The sequence below is a fragment of the Rhododendron vialii genome, chromosome 2a, assembly GCF_030253575.1.
Source record: "Rhododendron vialii isolate Sample 1 chromosome 2a, ASM3025357v1".
NCBI classification, from domain to species: Eukaryota; Viridiplantae; Streptophyta; class Magnoliopsida; order Ericales; family Ericaceae; genus Rhododendron; species Rhododendron vialii.
Window position 1 is genome coordinate 2649654 of NC_080558.1, and position 21894 is coordinate 2671547.

The 21894-nt window shown below is 38.9% G+C and overlaps 2 protein-coding genes and 1 non-coding gene across 3 annotated transcripts; 2 read left to right on the plus strand and 1 right to left on the minus strand.

Annotated features, from left to right (window-relative positions):
* Positions 1 to 1164: 1164 nt before the first annotated feature.
* Positions 1165 to 9777, minus strand: LOC131310279 (uncharacterized). Its single transcript, XM_058337202.1, has 10 exons — positions 9495 to 9777; positions 6768 to 6862; positions 5908 to 5972; positions 5456 to 5499; positions 4724 to 4801; positions 3011 to 3164; positions 2213 to 2389; positions 1971 to 2030; positions 1778 to 1892; positions 1165 to 1404 (listed from the first exon to the last, which is right to left on the minus strand). The coding sequence occupies exons 1-9, from the start codon at positions 9635 to 9637 to the stop codon at positions 1782 to 1784; spliced, it is 927 nt and encodes a 308-aa protein (XP_058193185.1). The 5' UTR covers positions 9638 to 9777; the 3' UTR covers positions 1165 to 1404; positions 1778 to 1781.
* A 912-nt stretch (positions 9778 to 10689) lies between these two features.
* On the plus strand, positions 10690 to 20899 carry LOC131310262 (uncharacterized). Its single transcript, XM_058337186.1, has 8 exons — positions 10690 to 13344; positions 16036 to 16168; positions 16283 to 16365; positions 16473 to 16711; positions 17238 to 17324; positions 17856 to 17955; positions 18227 to 18440; positions 18542 to 20899. The coding sequence occupies exons 1-8, from the start codon at positions 11044 to 11046 to the stop codon at positions 20227 to 20229; spliced, it is 4845 nt and encodes a 1614-aa protein (XP_058193169.1). The 5' UTR covers positions 10690 to 11043; the 3' UTR covers positions 20230 to 20899.
* Positions 13903 to 14010, plus strand: LOC131318223 (small nucleolar RNA snoR100). Its single transcript, XR_009197558.1, has one exon. It is a non-coding gene; the product is annotated as a small nucleolar RNA snoR100 (small nucleolar RNA).
* Positions 20900 to 21894: the final 995 nt, after the last annotated feature.

The following is a 21894-nucleotide window of genomic DNA, read 5'->3' on the forward strand; positions in this document are numbered from 1 at the left end:
AGTCTGAAACACAGACTTTGGCCCAAGGATGAGAGAAAGACAAAATTAACCCAAAGTAAAGGATAATATAACCCTTAAAACTTATCGTACAAGTCCGAATTCACAAGTATGTCTCAGTATTTCTCCTCTATATTGTTGCAAATTTATTGGGTGCAATGGCTTTCCCTTTTTGTCTAAACGGACTAAGTGGGCTAAAACCCACAAAAACACGGATTTTGAGACAGGTCATTCTCCTCACATACGCCAACTAAAAGTTCATTTATCAGAGACAACTTGTCTAAAATCCATAAGCTCTAGACAAACTTTTTGGGAGAAACCCACCCTCAAAAGGGGTGAGAAAGATGTTGAAATGTGGATCATGATCAATTGCTTACCAAGCAAAGAAAATAATAATTTCTATTCCACAGTCATTTTCTAGCTTGCCAAGTTTTAAATCCTTTAATATTTCAAATTTTAAGTCGTAACTTGTAATCGCAGGCTATATGCTGTATTAACAAAATGGAATTGATGAGTCTTTACCATCACTTTCTACCATCTAATACGTTTTGTAATTGAAACTAACCGAATTTTACAATAATTTCTAGTCTCTCTCTCTCTCTGGTGTCGGTAATGATTCTTGACAAACTTAACCTCGAGACTTGTGACATACTATCAAATGTCATTTTCTGTAACCAGCAAAAGTCCAATGATATAGTTTTTCAAACTTCTATGACAGAATGCGCACACACTTTTTCCACTCAGGCAATTTTGTTTCCATCTGTCATGAGCTCATACGCAGAATGAGTTAAGCATCAGTCCAGAGAGCCTTCCACCTCTGCATTGGCCGACAGTAGAACTCCTGGGTGAAAGGTAAATTCTGAAAAGAGTAGTTTCTCCGTCTACAATATGCGTGCATGTAAATGCACCTCAACATCGTTTAGTCTATTTCACCAAATTCTAGAAAAGAACATAGAAAAACAAAGATGGGAAATGTTTATACTTCCAATGTTCTAAAAATCAGCTGCCTAGGCGCCGGTGGTCCAACGCCTAGATTAGACAGCCGACTATTCGGCGCCTAGTCTCGGCCTAGGCTCTAGACGGCCCTTTTCCACCTGACTAGCGCCTAGTGATTTTTAGAACATAGTATACTTCATAACATTCATACTTGGGCGCTGCGACTGCAAGTGAAAAAACATCAATATTCTTTGAATTATGCAAATATATCAGTAGTCCAACAAATCAATCCATGGGATTCCTACAAAATGAAATAAAAGATTCATAGATACCCTTTAGGAGTTTGCTATGCAACAACATAAACACTCACAATTCAGTGAGCAGGGCAATAGGGCTTCCCTATAAAAGATAATAGACGGATCGCCTTCAACATAGGTAGAAAAGCTCTTTTTCAGCTTAAATGCGTACATCCTGAAAACCATAGCAATTTCAACCACGAAAGGATAGTGAGATCACCAGAAATTTTTTCCATGCAGAAAATGTATGTAAGGATTGAGATTATATAAGAAATAACACAGTGACAATGTGCATACTTAAATGTGAAGTGGGGCTCACTTACTGAACATCATGAAAGTTGTTTATAAACAGGGCAAAACAGCAAAGAACTGATACAACTCGGACAAGAAGTAAAAACAGATAAAGCCTTTTGCCATGTACGTCAACATTTCAATGAATGAGAAGAACACAAAGTTCAATCTACAATGAAATTTAAGGAGTAAATATATGGAATTCAGATAAAAGAAATGTTCATCCAAACCTTGAAGTCTCAAAGAGGGAAACTTACTTCATTATAAGGCCGAAGAAGAAAAGCGGGGAGCCACACCAGGGAGCCACTCTTTTAAGTATGCCTGGCAATCTGAAGCTGCATCAGATAGGGCGCCTAGAGCAGTGACAGTTATCTGAAAAGAAAGATGATTGCAATGTGAATCATGGGTTCCCCAGCTCAGCTCAGTTGAACGTAGTTAAAAATTACGTACATATCCTTTTTGAAGGCAAGGGAAATCTGTATCATTGTCGTCAACATGGGCTCTTCTTACCTACAAGATGTAAGGTCTAATCATGAAAGAAAATAAGAAATCTAGAAACAAGCAAAAGAAGAAACTCATATACTTCCAAGTAGGTCTTCCCAAGAACACAAAAGTAGGTCATTATGAACAAGTTATTGGTACCTCCAACAAAAAGAAAAAACAAAAAGGCAACCGGAAATAAAGAAACTCACTGCTCTCTCGAATAAGAGGCTTTCTCCTGATATGGTTGGCAAATCCACATCTGAGCTTGTTATTGAATTTGTCTCCATAGTCATTGTCGATAACATTTTTCCTCCCTGTGTGTCGGAAGTCACTTGCCTCCAGCCCATTTTGTTAAAACTTTTGCCCTGCTTTGTTAACTTATATCCCTGAAGGAGAACCCAGACAAACATTATAACCACAACTGAAAATCCAGGATGCTCATCAAGATTAATTGCAGTTTCTACTTTTGACAACGATGTTAGATAGCGGGCATTAAATACCAGCAAAACAAAAACAGTTAAAAACAAAGTGAACGACAGAAAACTAAATTTAATGTGTAAAAAACTAAATTTGTATTCAACAAGCAAAGGGTCGTGAGGGGGAAAATGCATGTAATGTGGACCAGAAAACATATAATAAAAATGACTTAGAAATCCCACAGAAACCCTAGTTCATCTGAGGTGTAAAACAAAATCATAATCCTAATCATTTCTTCATTATGCTTCCATGCAGAGGTGGAAAAGGATGTAAAGACAAACAGATAGTGCTATCAGTGGTCTCTGAAGCATGGAGCCATGGACACAAGGAAGAATATCAACAATAAAAGATATGAAGAATGATATTTTTGAAAACTGGAACACCCACAGAGTGAAGCATAACTACATATAACAGAGAGAAGCCCGATTTTATCTTCTCATGAGATTCACCTTGTGATCTACTATGCTAATTGGCATATTTATATTCAGAAAACTATGGGTTATACATCCTCCAGCCAGTCTGAGATTCACCTTATGAATAACAACATTCGTTGGCAGATCTATATTCAAGAAACATGTGTTAGGGTATGTCTTATTCTTGATCTCTGCCAATATAGCATATATGATGGGTAAGCAAGCCTCTGCAGCCAGAGTGAAATCACGAATGGTGCTAGTGCCTCTAACCCTGAAAATCGTCACCAAAGCTAGTCATTAAGAACAAGCATATCATCATCGACAAAATGTATCATTACTAGAAAACAAGGAAAGGATAGAGTAATTGTGATCTCTTTATAAACCCCTCAAATTCTTCAAAAAGCAAACCAGATCTCGAGCCCAGATAAATGGTTAAAGATAACAATTTCAATTTTCTGATCGAAAGATGGTATTTACTTTAACAGATGCATAAGAACTCGGCAATGCCTAAATAGTTTCTGCAATAATTGTTAGGGTCAGTGGCGGACCTAGGATTTTATCGCACTGGGGTCAAGCCGTCAAGCATCAACATATAATTTTGCACTTGTACAAGATGACCCGGAAAATAACAAATACAATAGAACAATAACCAAAATGAGATATCTATTTATAAAATGTTGATTTCCTTTCCCTTAGGCTTCGTGGCCCTCGTCCATGTTACAGAAACAATAAGTTCCAAAAAACAGCCACAAACTTTTATTTTCATTCCCATATTCATTATCCACGTAGAGAGAAAAAGTATTTAGAGAAATAGAGTAAGGGGGTGTTCCGGTTTCTTTAAAAAAGAACTTTCAGAAAAGGAAGGTAATTTCAAGCTAAAAATTCATGTGTTTACGCAAATAATTTTCTTACCAATATGGATCTTGTTTGATAGATCTCATTAAGATCTTTTAAACGGTGCAAAAAAAAATTGAAAAAATAGTTTTCGTTTTCATTATATTTGAGTTTGAAATTACCTTCGTTTGAAAAAAAAGTACTTTTTTTAAAAGTGGAACACCACCTAATTGTGGTTGAAATCCACTCTGTAAAAAAAGAAAACTGGGATCTAAACTACTCGCCTGTAAAACAGGTCTATTCCCAGTCCATATCCAGCTGAGCTCGTCGGCCGTGGTGATCGATATTCGAGGGTTTCTAGATTTTTCCTTCACAGGGTGATTTCTCCTCCATTCTTCAATTTTTTCGGAGAGAGAGAGAGAGAGAGAGAGAGAGGAAAAAGTGACTGAAAAGTGAAAAGGGCAACATTGTAGTTTGGTTGCAGTACAAGGGCAAAGAGAGAGAGAGAGGAAAAAGTGACTGAAAAGTGAAAAGGGCAACATTGTAGTATGGTTGCAGGATAGGGGCAAAATGTTTGGGGGAAATATTCTATGGGGCAAATTTACAGAAATACCCCTAAAACTATATTACTTCGTACATAAATTTTGCAATGAGTGGGGTCAATGGACCCCCCTTGCCTCAATGTCAGTCCGCCACTGGTAGGGTTGCACCCTAGGAACAGCTCCGATGCTCAGAAACAAAAGTTCAGTAACTAGACTACAAAAGATGAACAAGAGATATCCCTTTGGCTGATAGGGGAGACGGAGACCTAATTAAAACCATGTTACCTAACAAATTCAAAAAGGTTTATATTGACTACAGAAACTTCCTTAATAATGAATCAATTACTGTTAGTTTACACAGACATTCACTTTCCACAGTGCCGTAATATTAGTAGCAATAGACCGCCCTTTCTTTCCGAATGAAGCATTACAATTGTAGGGAAGAGCCAAGTACCAGTGATATGATAAAGAGAGAGATGGGACACCATTAAAGAAAGCCTCTCGAGCACCAGCTACTGTCCCTGAATAGACACTACAATTTGAATGAGATCCAATCAGTGCAGCCACAAGTATTAACAGACAAGGCACTGGGGTATACATACACAAGTATGAAGAATGAATATAAGTATATTTGGTGCAAATAACATCGTTAATGAATGCAATGGCGCTAACAGAATCCCAAAATCTTTGCTACTAAATTGGAAATGTGTGGACTTAAACCAAAACTAAAACTACTTAACCTTGTGTTTATCCCATTTGAATCATAGAACCAATCTTTTTGTTAAGTTTTTGACCACCAACTTAAGCTTTTGTGTCATGTTCTTCTTGAGTTCTTGGTGATCAACAATTTCACACGTTTGCATTCACACCTCAATGCCTACCCGACAATCATACTACTTGTCTGTATCTGGCCCACTTGCAGAAAAGAGCTTGGCCACGTGAGGGGGGGTGTAACTTGTAAGTCTCACTCCTCTAATAGCTTAAACTTCTAGACATGTTGGTGGTCAACAAGCAATTCTAGAATGACAAATATTTTGAACCACTCACATTCGAATCAACCAGACTTTAAGAAAATTCACTAGGTGGTGTTGCAGTGATGTAATCTAAAACTACACAATCCAAACAGGAACTCTAAATTTTACATCCCCAAGAACAAGACATCTATGAAGAAGAAGAAGATACTAACATGTCATAACCACAGTTACTACCCATATTAATGCCACTGATTACCTGTAAACAGAGGATAGAAGCAATTTAGAACTCGGGAAATGCACCACAATTGTGAGACAATAACTACATAAGGGTACAGTGCAGTGTTATCCACTAGGCGAGTTAGGAGAGTACTTCAACGTAGTGGGAAAGCAGTAAAACATCACCTCAATGGCTGACTAATGATTGCAGTCTCATTTTTTATGGCCAACATGCATTAATGTTCATGTTCAGATGCCTGACAAACTAGAAAATGCTCGGACGGTACCCACAATAGAAAATGCTAGGACAGTACTCTGGTTATGTATGCATCAGTAAGACGAAGAATGAGAGGAAACATAAGACCAAGGATATGAGCGAGTTGTATACTTGTATCTAGTACTGAAGTCATTAACATTTTCATTCTACAGAGAGAAGCAGAAAACAAACCAGATCAGGCACTGAAGGGAAGAGTGCTTTGGAGATTCCCAAAGAAGTACAATCCGCCGGGGTTCCTGCAATAGGTCCAACACTACTGATTGAAATGGACTATTTAGGACTATTATATGTAACCTGAGTAGTGCCAATTTGGATTGAAGAGCATCTCAACCCATGCCTACTATCGGTTGAAATGTGTACTACCTAAGCAATTGCATTCTAAAATTAGAGGGAGACAGAAAACACGAGTTGTTAAGAATGTAAGAGCAGTATTTTTCGAGCTTACAAGCTTTGATTGGCGCAAAGCTTTTGAGAAGTAGAAAATCTTCTAAGTATTTTTCGAGCCATTTTTTTGGGTATTACGACATTTTGCTTAATGAGATCAACCAACAGCCACAATGGCATAAGCAGTTTTTACATTGAAACTTACATATCAGTTGTCCTACAGAATTCTAACATCAGCAATTGTCGCCAACAAATTAAAAGACAACACAAGGATGAAGGGAAAAGACGCAAGCACATCTAACTAGGTCATGTGCTAAGTGTTTAAAAATTCCTAACAAAGACTCAGAGATAAATCATATTATTGGACAGCTTGATATACATTGTTGAGTCCATTTCCTAGCAACTTTAACTTATGACAATTTGTGATTTAACATCTTTGTTTTCAGAGAGGTCTTGCATTGTTATTTGTTTGCATTCTACTTCTCCCATTTGCATTCTGTTTCGCTCTATGATGGGATGTGTGCACCACCATGTGCAAGATGGTCTCGCACATGAGAAAGGGTGTTAAATAGCTTGATATACATGGTTGGCTTACATACAAATGCCCAAATCCAGAAGTTGCAAAAGAAGTTAATAGGTAAACAAACCGGAGACTGCAAATGCTGTTGCTCCACCAATATCTACTCGCTTGACGGAAACAGCATGGCTCCAAGTAATGCTGTGACTAACAGCAGACTTTTCCCTGGAAGAAAAGGAAGCAACAAGAAACGACATTAACATGAGAGAGAGAGAGAGAGAGAGAGCGCACTGGTTTAATAATAGATTTGAGACTATATCTGAAGCAATATTTCTCACACTAAAAACCAATATTTTGGAGAGCATTCTCAGACTAAAAACTCACACTAAATAGTTGTAACCATTTTCTCTGTTAATTAAAAAACTCTATAACAGATGTTTAGCTTTGCTCAACTAACTCTAACTGCAAAATTTTACTAAAGTAAACCTCTGCCTAACCATAGGATATAGGCACCGGTTTAATAATAGATTTAAGACTATATCTGAAGCAATATTTCTTGCAAATCATTATTATAACTTGAGAAATTCCAAAAAAATATTAAAATAAAGGGCTGCAAACGAACCGAGATGTTTGCAAGCACTCGAGGCTCGGCTCATTAATAAACGAAGCTGAGCTCGAGTTTCAAGCTCGTATTGTAAACGAGCCAAGCCTGAGTTAGTTGTAACTGCACTCGACTGTGAAAGCTCGGCTTGTATGTAGCAACTCGGCTCGTTTATAGAGGCTCGTTCAGTAAATGAACCGAGCTCTAACACCACGATACTAAATGAGCCAAGCACAAGCTGGATGGTTTGGACTCAAGCTCGATGATTTGGGCTTGACTCAAGCTCGAGCTGGACTAGTTTTGAACAAGCCGAGCTCAAACTTGAACACTTTAAAGCTGTTTTCCACAAAAAGTGCAAAATCAAGTTGGCTAGTGTTGCGAGCGTGCCAGGACCGAATAACAGTCCAAACTCGATATCAAGGCCTGAATGCCTGAATCTGACTTCTCTTTAGTAATTGTGCTCGGCCTAAGGGGTAAGGCCTTGAGATGGTTCGTTGTTTGCCTTTGCGGGATAAGGACTTAAAATTTCCTAACCGTTGTTAGAAAATGGAAAGAAAGATAAAACAAAGCTGAATTTGGATCATAAGAACTCCATTAATGGTTTAATGAAGATGAGTACAAGGAATACGATAAAAAGCTTAAACTACTTTGAAGTGAGTACAAGCCGCGTTTGAAAATAAAAGGAATGTAAATGGAGTTGCATAAGCCGTGGGCTCTTGAGATCGTGGACCTTTGCTAAGGCCTTTTCTTCTGGTATTTAAAGGCAGCCACCTCTGGCCTTGAGCTGCTTGAGCAGCTCCCATAGCCTCCAATAAATGCGCAACACCTGTCCTTTTCTTGCTTCTTACTCCAAGACTCCGGCCAGCAGTCCTGCTTGAGGCCGGAAATGAGCCTTCTCAGGCCTAGCCTTTGTTAAAAGGAAGATCTTGGGGGCTTCCAAGACTAAAGGCCGAAACTTTTTTCTGTACGTCAACAGACTTTCCAGCTACTTTTCCCGTTTGAAGACTTCAAATTGGTCCCTTGAGGGAGGAGCTTCATAACAAAAGGAATTTTTGGGACTTGGACCATCTTTTCCTGCGCAACAAATGCTAAATGGGGCCAAGACGAGCTGCTTGTGAGCAGCTTCTCTTGTTTCGAGCAGCTCCTACACGTTTTTCCTTTCAGTCGGCCATTCAATTGAAGGTCGACTTTGGAACTTGAGCCGTGGAACCCATTCCTACTCAAGCAAGCTCCTTCTCAAGCCTTAAGCTTTCACTTTTTCTAGATGCTTCCCTAAAGATCTAGACAAAGGGATTTTGGGCCCGGAGCCCTAAAACATTGGGCTATGAGAATGCATAGGGCCCAAAAAGAACCTCTTCGCTAAGCCCAATCCACAAAGGGCCTAAGCCTGATCATTCGCTCTCGGTCTGAGAAACGAAACCAGGCCTCTGGCTAGACTGGCAGTCCTAGATCTAGGCCTAAAGAACCAATTTTAGGCCTTTAACTAATTTGGACCTGCTGATAAAGGTGGTCAAAACAGGGACCGGATGGCGTTGGTCAAAGCCTGAATGAGTTTTGTTAATTCAAGGCCTACCCCGATCTTACTTGAGCTTTGCTATAAGGGCTTAGGCCGTGTCCAACTTTCCTTAGATCTAGACCATGAATCTGGGCCACGCTTTACATTAAAAACGGCCAAACAACGTCTTGGGTTTGAATGGACGCCCCTTTTAACGTTGCCATTAATTTTAAAACCTCCTTTGGCATTAAAAAACCGTTTCCTTAATTTTGGCCAAAATTGGGTGTAAACAAAAGCTCGCCTCGCCTTGTTTGCAGCTTTTTAAAGTCTAGGACCGTAAACGAACTGAGCTGCTCAATTCGGCTCAGCTCAACTCATTGTAACTGAGACGAGCTTGAACTCGAGTTTAGGCTCGTGTAGTAAACAAGCCAAGCTTAACACTCTAAAGCCTTTTAACACTCTAAAGCTCTTTGGCATAGGCTCGGATCGTTTAGTTTTTTTTTTTTAACACGGAAAAGGCTCGTTTAGCTCGAACACTATACAAATCTCGCCTCGTTTGCAGCCTTTAACTATATCATCCTTTCCAAACTCTGCTACAAACTCAGAATTACCAAAACACAGTAAACAAATAATTTCCCATTCGAAATGGTCTCGACCATGTATACGTATAACTCAGTGAAATGTGAAGAAAAAAACTCGTATAAAAGGAAAGCATTTTGCAATAAATACTAGTATATGGGAAGGGTTTGGAGAGAACGTACGAATCGGGGGCACAGACCAGAACTTTGAATCTATTAGTGGAGACGAGGACACGAACCAGAGCTTGCAAACCTGGAGCGTCGATTCCGTCGTCGTTGGTTACCATAATTGTCGGCCGATCGCCGGCGCCGTCATTAGAACCCATCTCCGGCGAAGATAGCGGGACACTTCGTTTGGATTGGTGGTTAAAGAAGATCGAGCTCTGTTTAGTTAGGCCGGCGGTTAACCTCGCGGTCCTGGGATTAGATAAGGTCAGTGCAAGTCTATTAGATAAAAAAACTGAAAAAAAATCTATTAGATAAAAAACAGAAAAGAAAAGAAGCTAGGCTTTGTTTGAAAAAAGTAAAAGAAAGGAAAAGTGAATTTTCCCCTTGTTTTTGGTTTAAAAAGAAAGTCAGAGAAAAATAAGAAAATTAAATATAAGTCAATTTATTCATTTTTTTTCAAAAAAAATGAATTTTAACCGTAATTTTTTACTTTTTAAATTTCTCTCGTCATGAAAAAATAATAATGCACAAAAAATTTTAAAAAAATATAAAAAATTATTATTTTTTAATAAGTCATTTGTCTTATTCGGCCAAACAACTACTAAAGTACACCAAACATAGGTAAAATACCTACTACAAAAGGTGCAATTTCTATTTTACGTATCCATTTTTTCTTCCACACTACAACTTCTTCATAATCTTCTCTCTATCCATTAAATTATGAAAATAATAAAATTATAGAGAGAGAAAAGGAGGAAAAGGAATAAAAAAAATTGGGTACAGAGCTACAATACCTCTGTAAATTTGTCGAGGTTTCTCCACAAATGTAAAATACATTGGTGTTTAATTAAGCTGGTGCAAGCCCATTTTTATGCCTTTCCTAGCTAAAGTAGATAAAAATGCAAGTATGCCTAAGTTGGTGTACATGCTCTAAGAGTACAAGATAATGAACAATTTTGACATTTAAATTTTTTTTGGAACCAATTTGAAACATATACATCATCAAATCTAAACTGAAAAACGAAAAATAAAAGAATCACCTCTGCAAAAAGTTTTTTAAATTTTGGTTGTAGTTGTACTCATAAAATCCTTTCGCAAAATTTATTCTGTACATATATATTCCAAACCTATAAATTTTTGTTAATAATTAAAAAAGTAAATATATAAATAAATAAAACGAACAAAACAGGTATCGTAGATTATGTATACAAGTATAGTATATACTATACATGACCATTACACAACCCAAACCCCCAATCAACAAACCCAGAACCAAAAGTCTCTCTCTCCCTCTCTCTCTCTCTCTTCAATCGGCGATCGGTGACAGTCTCGCTGAGTCATCGCCGGTGGACGGATCAAAGACCCTTTTCCGGCAGAGGTAAGCATTCGATACGTACAACCTTTGTCGTCACATTCTCCGTTAAAGCTATCAACCTGAAATTTTTTCTAGGGTTTCCTCTGATTTGGTCCAGATCTGGTCATGGGTTTGATGGTCAATTTGGGTTGAAAAGGGTGTAAAAGTAATTGGTTTTAGGTTTTGGATCGTAGCTAGCTAACGCATGAGATGGAAGAGGGGGTGAGATCTAGAGAGGGTTTGGTAAAGAAGAAGAATTCTTCAGGTTGCTTGATAATAAAGAAGAAAGTTGATGGGTCAAGAAAGGTGTTCGAGTCGAATAAGGAGAGGAAAAGGCCGCGTTTGGCTCCCAGTAATTCTTCTGGTTCTAGCGGTGATGATGATGACGACTCAGAAGAGCTTTCTAATAGGAAGAAAACTGGAAGTTTTCAAAATGGTCAGAACGGCGGAATGGAGAGTGACAGGAAGGGGAGGTTAGATGTGTTCGAGTTCGATGATGAGTATGATTACGGGCATCACAGGTTTAAGCACACTAGCCGGAAATGGAACGACGGGGATATCGAAACCGGGTCTAGTAGACATATTATGATTGAGAAGAGAAAGAAATCTTATTTTGATAGTGGAAGCGAGTCTTTATCGGGTGGAAGGAAAAGGGGATCAGATTATGGTTTTAAGAGTAGGTTGGAGACAGACGACGATGAAGCTCATTTACCCATTTCGTCCTTTAGACAGAAGGTTTGTGCACCTTCTGACGAGCCTATCAGATTGCAGGGCAAAAATGGTGTTCTGAAAGTGATGGTCAACAAAAAGAAGAAGATGGACGTTCCTAGTAAACTCACTGATCGCCAGTTGGTAGTTGGAGATAGAAAGGGTTCTAAGTCCGAAATTGTTATCAAGAAGAAGGACACGTCTATTGAACCTTCGTTTTACTCGGATTCAAAACGAACTGAAAAAGTAGTTCCAGTTATTAGGACGGAGAAGAGTGAAGTCAAAGGGAGAAAACCAGTGTCTAAGAGTGCCAAGGGTGGTGATTCAGAAACAGAGGACAGTGATACGTCATTGAGGCGGGGACCATCACGTCTGCAAGCTTCGAAAAGGGTAAGGAGAACGGGTGGGAAAACTCCATCAGCTGAAAAAATGAAGCCTGTTAAAGGGAAGGGAGTGTCTAAGAGTGCTAAGGGTGGTGATTCAGAAATGGAGGACAGTGATATGTCGTTGAGGCAGGGACCAAGCGTGCAAGCTTCGAAACGGATACGGAGAACTGACGGGGAAACTCCACCGGCTGAAAAAATGAAGACTATGAAAGGAAAGGAAGTGTCTAAGAGTGGTAAGGGTAGTGATTCAGAAACAGAGGACAGTGATACGTCGTTGAGGCGGGGATCATCAAGTGTGCCAGCTTCGAAAGGGGTAAGGAGGACTGCTGGGAAAGCTCCATCAGCTGGAAAAAGGAAGCCCGATAAAGGAAAGGAAGTACAAACAAAGCGTGGTAGTGGGACGGAAAAGCAATTGTTGCGTGAGAAGATTCGGCATATGCTTATAAGTGCTGGTTGGACAATTGATTATAGACCTCGAAGGAACAGAGATTATTTAGATTCTGTGTACATTGATCCCAGTGGAACAGGATACTGGTCCATTATTAAGGCTTATGATGCACTTCAAAAGCAACAGGACGTAGAAGACGCTGATGTAAAACAAGGTGAGGACTCCTCACAATTTTTGCCGTTGCCAGATGACTTGCTAAGTAAATTAACTAGGCAAACTCGGAAGAAGAGGGAAAGAGAGATGAAGATGAAGCGGAAAAATCATGGTAGGACTAGGAGAGGCAAAGAAAGGAAGGAAGGGTCTGCAAAGGGTACAGAACATAATGGTAAATCACCAAAAGGGAGATCAGATGAAACAAGTAATGCAAGTGGAGATGATTCAGGCAGTAATTTATCTCCCAAGCGAGAGAGATCTGGAAAACAGTCCACTGCAACTAATTCTCGCACAATACAAGGAAGAAAGAGTCGAAAAATTGGCAGATGTACGTTATTGATTCGCAGTTCTGACAAGAGAGCAGATTCAGAAAGTGACGGTTATGTTCCATTTACAGGGAAAAGAACAGTGCTTTCCTGGCTTATTGACTCTGGAGTGGTTCATTTAAGTGAGAGAGTGCAGTACATGAACCGTAGAAGGACACGGGCGATGCTAGAGGGCTGGGTTACAAGAGATGGTATACACTGTGGCTGTTGTAGCAAAATCCTCACTGTCTCAAAGTTTGAGATTCATGCTGGAAGCAAACTGAGACAGCCATTCCAAAACATATATTTGGAGTCTGGTACATCCCTTTCGCAATGCCAGATAGAGGCGTGGAATAGACAAGAGGAGTCCAAACGCATTGGTTTTCACACTGTGGGCACTGATGGTGATGATCCGGATGATGATACTTGTGGGCTCTGCGGTGATGGTGGGGATTTGATCTGTTGTGATGGGTGTCCATCAACATTTCATCAGAGTTGCTTAGATATACAGGTATCTATTCTTGGTTGAGCAAGATATGATATGCGTATTTAGGTCATATTAGTCATCTGCATAAACATTGAATCAGTTATTGTCATTCTTGATCCCTAAAATGTCGTGGGCCGTTGGTGTTTTCTTCATGGTGAAGATATGCATTTAGGTGTTCTAATCGTTGGTATGTATATTTATGTCGTACTGTGTATGAACGTTTGGTAGAATGTAGGATTGTCTTTTCTTATACGTCAACGCTTGGATGTGTTGGAGAAATTACTTTAAACATTAAGACTTAGAAGGTACTTGTGGAAGGAGAGAAAATTACTTTGTCCTATTGGTTCAAGAATTAGGAAGGGAAAACCTTTGTGGAATGGTCGGGGGAGTGTCAATAGAAGACAAGATGAGAGAAAATAGTTAACGTGGTTGGATATGTCTATCGTAGGACGTAGATAGGAAGATGTGGTAACTAGGAGGAGTGATATGATTACGATGGAGGGTAGCACCAAGGGTAGGGGAAGACAAAAATTGACATTAGCAGCGGTAGCTCGAAATGTGCATACCGATGCTCTGTACTATCAATGTATGAAGTATGGTAATGTTCACATAAATTGAATTGGGTCTGTAGGTCTGCCCTCTCTGATGTCATTTGGCTTTGATTTGAGGGCATGGTTCCGCAGCAAAACAGGTATAGGGGGGCCACTGTTTCAGTAGTATTTTCAGAGTAGTCATTTTGTGCATATTGCCAAAGGTTAGGTCTGTTTTCAATCCTCTCCCACCCATACCCCCAATGATTGGGGACTACATGGGTTCTGTTGTTGTTATAGCAGCGGTAGCTCGAAAAGATATATGTTGGTTGGATATCAGAAAACAGTCAATAGATATTAGAGGTCAATGAAAAGAATGGATTCATGTAGCCGACCTCAATTGGACTTGAGGCTTGGTTTGATTTGATTTGGTTTATTGGTTCATTGATCATGTGTGACGTTGTTAGAATCGTACAAATCACGATTCATGTCATACGATTCAGTGGGTAATCGATACGAATAGGCTGCTTAGATGGAAAATAGCTGTGAATTGTAAGTGAATCGTTCTATATCCTTAAAATTTTCAAAATTCATATTTTACTCTTGTTTTGCTTTTTTTGTTGTTGGAAAAGGGTTCAAACTATATTTTTAAAGTCTATGGTATTGTTATATGGCTATATGCCATCTTTTGTCTATTTTTCTCCTTATGCAGTATTATATTTATAGGTAATAAGAAAGGGAGATTTGGTAGCCTTGTAGGTTGTATATTCGGTTAGCCTTTTTTCTATTTCAAGTTGATTTACCCAAAAAAAAAGAAAAGAAAAAGAAAGGGAGATTTATTGTGAGAGTGAATCAAAAATGAGAAAGATAAAGGGAATACAACCACCCTATAGACCTTTTAAGGGTTTGTTTTGTACTTTTAACTCTTTTTTACAAAATCCATCATAAGTAGGATTCTCAAGTCCCCATCTCTTGGTAGTTACAATAGAAGCAGCTTAGTTAATACTCCACATTACTATTTAATCATCATTTAGAAGAAGGTTTTTGTTAATTAAGGTCTAAAACTTTCATTTGAGGCATATATTATTGTTGCTCTCATCAATAAAAACATAGGTTTGCATGCATTATAGAAATCATGACTGCATCGGAAAGATTCACAGTTCGATTCGATTCACGATTCGGAAAAGGATGATTTTGATTCTCGATCCAATACACAATTTGACAACCTTGATGCGTGAGACAATTATGCAAGTGAGAGGCTGATATTGTATGTGATTTGATTTCTTGGAAACCTTGTATGCAACTTTTGGCTTTTCAATTAGTTTGTCCATACTGTTTTCAGATGCTGAAGTGGTGGGCAGCGATGTTGGTGTCAATAAAAAAACTTATCTAAACAAAGTCTTGTTTTTACAATGTGTTTTGGATGGCTTTTGATTGTGTGATATCCTTTTCTTTGAAAGATCTTACAGGATCCTTTGCTTGAAAAGAAGTTGGAAGAAAGACTGTTTAGAGAACACCTACTTTGTCTGTTGAAAGCTCCTGCGTGGTTTCTTTCTACTTTTGCTCCCTTCTATAATCGTAATTTAACTGATGAATGGGTGTCAATGAGTAACCAGATATGGTCAATAACTTCTCTTTTCCTTGACATACAAATTTCATAGCCAAATCCCAAGGTATTGTCTTTCTATTGGTGAAGTGGTAGAGGAAGAGAGAAAATGCCATAGAAGTTTCTGTCACGTTTAAGAAAGTGGCACCTTTATTGTGTGTGTGTGTGTGTGTGTGTGTGAGAGAGAGAGAGAGAGAGAGAGAGAGAGAGAGAGAGAGAGAGAGAGAGAGAGAGAGATTTTTGTGGCACTGTGCGGCTGGTATTTAAGAAGCCGTGGTGGTTATATTGTAATATGTTAACATCTGGGGTTTGTTAAGAATAAAACTACTAGTTAACCGCCTTTCCTTATTTTGTTCTTGACTTCTGACAAGTCAATTGCAAATGCTACACCATGTAGCTTCTTGTAGACAGGCTCCCAAAAAGGCAAGTGGATCACTTTGTTGTAGTCCTTTGGGCTTGAAATTTTTTTCCAAAATGCTCCACAAGATTCTAACTATGATTCTTTATCTCTGTCTTCCTTTGAAATTGGATTTTATATCGGTTGAAGCTTTGTATATTCACATTTTCTCCTTGTTTCAGATGCTTCCCCCTGGTGATTGGCACTGTCCCAACTGTATATGCAAAATTTGTGGAATTGTGGGTGAGGTTAGCGATGTGGGAGATACTGCAACCGTCGGCGCCCTTCCGACTTGCAGCCTGTGTGTAAAAAAATGTACATATCTTACCACTCCTTGCTTTAGATTGTGTTTGTGAAATGCTCTTTCCCCTTGCATGTTTTTTCTCTTATGTAAGAATTTTCCTGAATCAACCTTTTGCCATTTTTCAGATCATGAATCTTGCAGTCAGGAGATGGAACCCGCTGATGTAAATCGTGCATCCGCTTCCTTTTGTGGGAAGAAGTGCCAAGAGGTACTAATGTATTGTTTTTCTGTCAAATTGACAAGTTTTGGATGCTCTAACATATTGCTGTCCATGTTTAAAGAATTGAGTGAAGCTGAACCCTTCTACTTCTGCAGCTCTTTGACTCATTACAGAAGCTTCTTGGGGTCAAACATGAATTGGAAGCGGGATTTTCATGGTCTCTCATTCATCGAACAGAGATCGACACGGATGCATCACACCGTGGAGCTCCACAGAGGGTGGAATGCAATTCTAAGCTAGCTGTTGCACTCTCTGTTATGAATGAGTGCTTTTTGCCTATCGTTGACAGGAGGAGCGGAATCAATTTGATACATAATATTCTCTACAATTGTGGGTAAGCAGTTTTCGACTGTTCTTGATTGGGAAAGTATTTCTGCCTGCGATTTTTAACCATGCAACATTTTTTTCAGTATTATGTTATGCATTCCTGGCAAGTTTCTTTCCTTCAAGCAATTATACTGAGGCATGCAGTAGTTATGGTAGTTATTAATGTCCATCTGTATTCTGTACATGTGGCCTATTTGTTTGCTTTAGAATGACCTGTTATTCTGGTTTTTAATTTTTAAATGCTTTAATAGTTTTGTCCCTATTTTTTATCTTGCATTAGTACTTCCACTCCCACAATTATTGGTCTCTTCCATGTGCTTGTTTGGCTTCCAATAAGGTCCTGCATCTTTCTTCAGGTCATATATACTGACAATTCACCATTTCTATATATCCTTCCAAATTTCAATTATGTATGTATGTATGTATATGTATGTGATGGATGGATGTAGGCATATTTGTGCTTTTAAACTGACAGATATTGTAGGGGTTTTTTCCTGAGCTTATTCTCCATGATTTGCTTATTTAATCTGTAGATCAAACTTCAGTCGGCTAAACTATAGTGGCTTCTATACTGCTATTTTGGAGAGGGGTGATGAAATCGTTTCCGCAGCAGCCATCAGGTATAATTTGTTATAGCTTCGTGCATCTGTGTTGCATAAGCAGCTCTCTTATTTAAGGACAACATATTTCTTGTTGAAAGGACTGAATTATTGATTTGATAAGTTGGAAATATAACTTTGAGGCGCCATATCCTAGAAGAGGACATTACTGGTTAGTGGATACCACCTCTTTTTCTCCCTCATCTTTATATGTCATGAGCACATTACCCTCCATTGTTCATGTTGAGGGTTAAGACTCTATGGTTTATTAAGATGTCCTTATTTTGGCTAGCGACCTTTTGCCATCCCCCTGTGGGACTATTGCTGTGCTCTAATGTAGAATTCACACACAATAAGTTATTGTTCTTGCTTTACAGAATAACTGTGGGAGAAGTTGAATCATCATTCTAGACCATTTTATTTGTCTTCCTTTTTTATAGAGTAGATTCCCTCAATTCAGATCTTGTTATTTTTGGCCTATTTTTCCCCTGTCGGAATGTGCTCATAAATACAAACAATGTTAATTATGATGTTTTGTTATTGTATGGTTAGGATCCACGGGACACAACTTGCAGAGATGCCTTTCATTGGGACACGTCATATGTATAGACGCCAAGGGATGTGCCGCCGACTTCTTAGCGCCATTGAATTGGTAATGCTTGCATGTTTAAGCGTTTTCATTATCAACTGCTCTGAAATAAAATGACATTATGCTCCAGTATGTTAACTTATGTTTTCTTCTTCTTTTTCCCTTGCTTTTTTTGGGGCATGGGGAGGGATGCTTTTAGTTGCCATTATCAACTACTTATTCTTGTACCATTCCTGAGAAACTATATTTTTCCTTCCCATAATTCAGTGAATCTTTCTGGTTAGTTTTGTTCACTCATGCAAATGATTTATGTTGTTTTTATGTATACTCTCAGGCCCTCTGCTCTCTCAAAGTCGAGAAATTGTTTATTCCTGCCATTGCTGAGCACATGAATACATGGACTATGGTTTTTGGTTTCAATCCACTTGAGGAGTTGCACAAGCAAGAACTGAGGTCGATGAATATGTTGGTGTTTCCTGGCACAGACATGCTACAGCAACCACTAGTGGAACAAAAAACCACAGGGGAAAACACAACTGCCAACTCAGGTTTCTGTTGATTGTAATAATTGCCTATACCAGGCCCAGCCTTAAAATTTCATTTTCATTTGATTTTAGTGTTTTATTTATATTTGCATTCTTTTGTTTAGATACGAAATCCATTCTAATCAAAGAAGATCTTCGTCTTGAGCCTGATTTGACAAAAAAATCAGATGCTGATTCCTCTGGGGGCCATGATCTCAACATCCGTGATGATGATGTTATCATGCAAAATGGCGATGAAATTGATGACAAAGCTGCTGCTGAAGATTCTGGTTTGGAAGGCCCGGCTGTTCTCTCAGAGGGTAATGCACTGTTGACTTCTTCGACGGGTGTTTCTTGTGAACCTAAAGTTGAAGTCTTGAACGACGAGAAGGCGACTCTTCAGTCTCAGTCAGTAGAAATGTCAACTGAATCTTCTGCTGACTTTGTTAAGGGCCCCCCTTCCTCAGATTTGCATCATGATCTCCTTAAGATGGAAAATCCTGTATTAGATCCTTCTGTCAACAGTATTTCTTCTCTCAGCCTGGGTGAAGTTCTCGAATCTAATGTCAAAGCTGCTGTAGTTGAACTGGTTCTTGATCCCTTGGAGGAAACATCGGCCATGGATACTGCTGAGGAGTTCAAAGGAGATAAAAAGCTTCTTTCCGTCTCCACTGTGGATGCAACTGATGAGACCACAAAGGAATCCAACTCTGATTTGAGTACTCGCATTTCAGATAGCATGGAATACAAGTTGCATGTGGCTTCAGAATCTGAAGTCAAAGTTGATGAACCTGTTGAAGGTAATATTGAGTCTTTCGTGGAGGGTTATAAAGATGGTAATCATGATGCGAAAGTAAAAGTCCTTGATTCTTTGGGTGGAATTTCTGCGGAGGAAGAGAAAAATAACGGGATCCTGGATCTAGTTTCTGTATCTTCTTCCAATGGAAATGATGAGTGTAGTGTGCAACTTGCATCGGATATGAATCAACCAGATGCACTTCATCTGCCAAGCAAATTGATTGTGGCTTCACTTGTTTCGAATGCAGAGGTTGCTTTTGAAACAGAAGTTGCTATAGTAGAAGGTAACGGTCAGTCTTCTGCTGCGAGTGACATTGTTGATACTCTTGTTTTGGATTCTTTAGATGACAGTTCTACTCATAACACGACTGAAGAAGTTAACAATAAGCCGCATCAGGTTCCCCTTTCCAATCTGTGTGAAAAAGAGGAAAGTAGTAACTCTGGTTCGAATCATCAGAGTAAATGTGAGGTTGAAAGTGAAATTCCTGTGGCTTCAGAAGTTTGTTATGAAGCAGATACAGCACCAGTGAGAAATGATATTCGAAGTTCTGAAGTGGGTGACATTGATGATAAAGTTAATGATGGCAAAGTTGCTTGTGTTGAACCTGATCTTGATTCTTGTGGGGAAATTTCTGCTCAGGAAAACGACATTACTAAAGACCAGGAACCTGCATCTGTTTCTTCGCTTGACGTATCTGCTGAGTGTACCATTCATTTGAACTCGGCTTCGAACAAGCAGAATGCTCTTGACATGGAAAGCAACTTGCATGCAGCTTCAGAAGTTGCTCTAGGTGGATGTAATATTCTTTTAAGTGGAGAAGATGACATGGGTAAAAAAGCTGAAGAGGTAAATGTCATAAATGCCCCCGTCGAAATCTCTGTGGAACATCTAACTGAGGAAATCAAAGCAAATGTTACAGTTTCAACTATTCATGAATCTGATGACAGTTCCGTTCAATTTGAATCTGATCAGAATAATCAGAGTGCAAATGCAATGGAAACTGACTTGTCATAGGGACTCTTGAGGTTCAATCTGATGGAATGCATTGTGATAACATGCATTTCTTGTATTTTGATCTTCTTCTGTTAGATATGATCTTGATAGCCATTTTCGTCATCGCACGCTGGAATGCAGCTTATATACCTCCGGCATTGTGGGCAACAAGAAATGGAACCCATGAAAAAGCCATAAATTTTGAGGGAAATGACTTTCTGGTTTCTGATCCAAGGTCGTGCACAATATATCTGTTACAGGAGGCTTCCAGTGGGTAGAAATTGTTTCTGCTGCAATTCTGTTGCAATTTTACCGGAGTTGGTCCGGATATCATAAAGTCAAGTTCCCTGCCTTGTAATGTTGTAACCTAGCTTGGCCAATAACTTCTGTGTGCTGAGTTTGTTAGACGAATACTTTGGATTAGCTTTTTTGTTTTTGTACAGATCTAGATTTGGGTTTTTGGTGTCTCTGGTGGAACTTGGAAGGCCTTGTAATCTGTCATATGATAGACTGATAGTGATAATTTTGTTGTTACAGCACGGAGGTAAGGTAATTCTTGGGCTGGGCCTTTCTTATTAGGTCCTGGAACTCCCATCATGTTTCTTTGTAATCTAGTCAAGTTTCAGTTGTTGGGTGTGCTGATGTTATTAGGAATCGTGATTCTGTTTCTGTCACACCGTTCTGTTTCAGTTGTTTGGGTTCTAAGTTCTAACCAGTATTGTGGTCGGTAACTAACACGAGGGAGACTCGTGTTGTAAGACTTTAATCTCTTTTATGAAGTATGTTTTTTACCAACAAAAAAAAAAAAGGGTAATGATAATGCCAATTCTATTTTTGTTGGTGCCAAAATTTTAGTGCATAAAAGGCTTGTACCGTGCGCAATGTACAAGACTTTTATGCATTGGAGTTTTGGCACCAACAAAAACAGTTTTGGCATTTGACACTAACAAAAACAGTTTTGGCATTATCGCTACTCAAAAAAAAACCAACACGAGGGTGCCTGTTGATGCTGCTTTAGTACAGCTTTTACCTTCAACATGTGTTTTAGTGATCTGGAACTGATCCCGCCAACCACAACCGCATGGCATTGTATTCCGAAGCTCCCTCTCACAATTATTTCGACAAGTTTTCACTTGCAGAAATGGTGTCCGAAAAGATATTGCTCGAATCAAGCCTATCAGCTTTTTTGTAGATGATGATTTGACTGGAGCTCAGCTTTTTTGTAGATGATGATTTGACTGGAGCTCGTTTGTGGGTTAGGAGTCCGACGATGATGAGTGACTACAAAATGTTTCTGTTGCAAAGTGGCTTTATTCGGTTGTCTTTTTAGAATGTGTACTTGAAATATTTTCTTGCTTCGTTTTCGTATCTTTTTGTTTTACTTTTTAGTGAGTTTTTCTTAAATTTCTTGTCTAAATTTCTTACTTTTTCGATTTCTTACTTTTTCGATTCATCGCTACGATAAGATTAGGAAAAAAAAGTTAAAAAATATTTACTGAAGGCAAAAATTTGGTGATATGCTCGTCTTTAAAGTATGTCTTGCACCCATGTACTTTATGCTTTGTGTCACTTTGCACCGTCCACATTTAATTTGTACAGTCTAACCCTTGAGAACATCTTTAAGCCTTGCAAAATTTTAATTCACCAACCAATCTCGGCTGCATATCTTTCTCTGTCGTTCTTCGC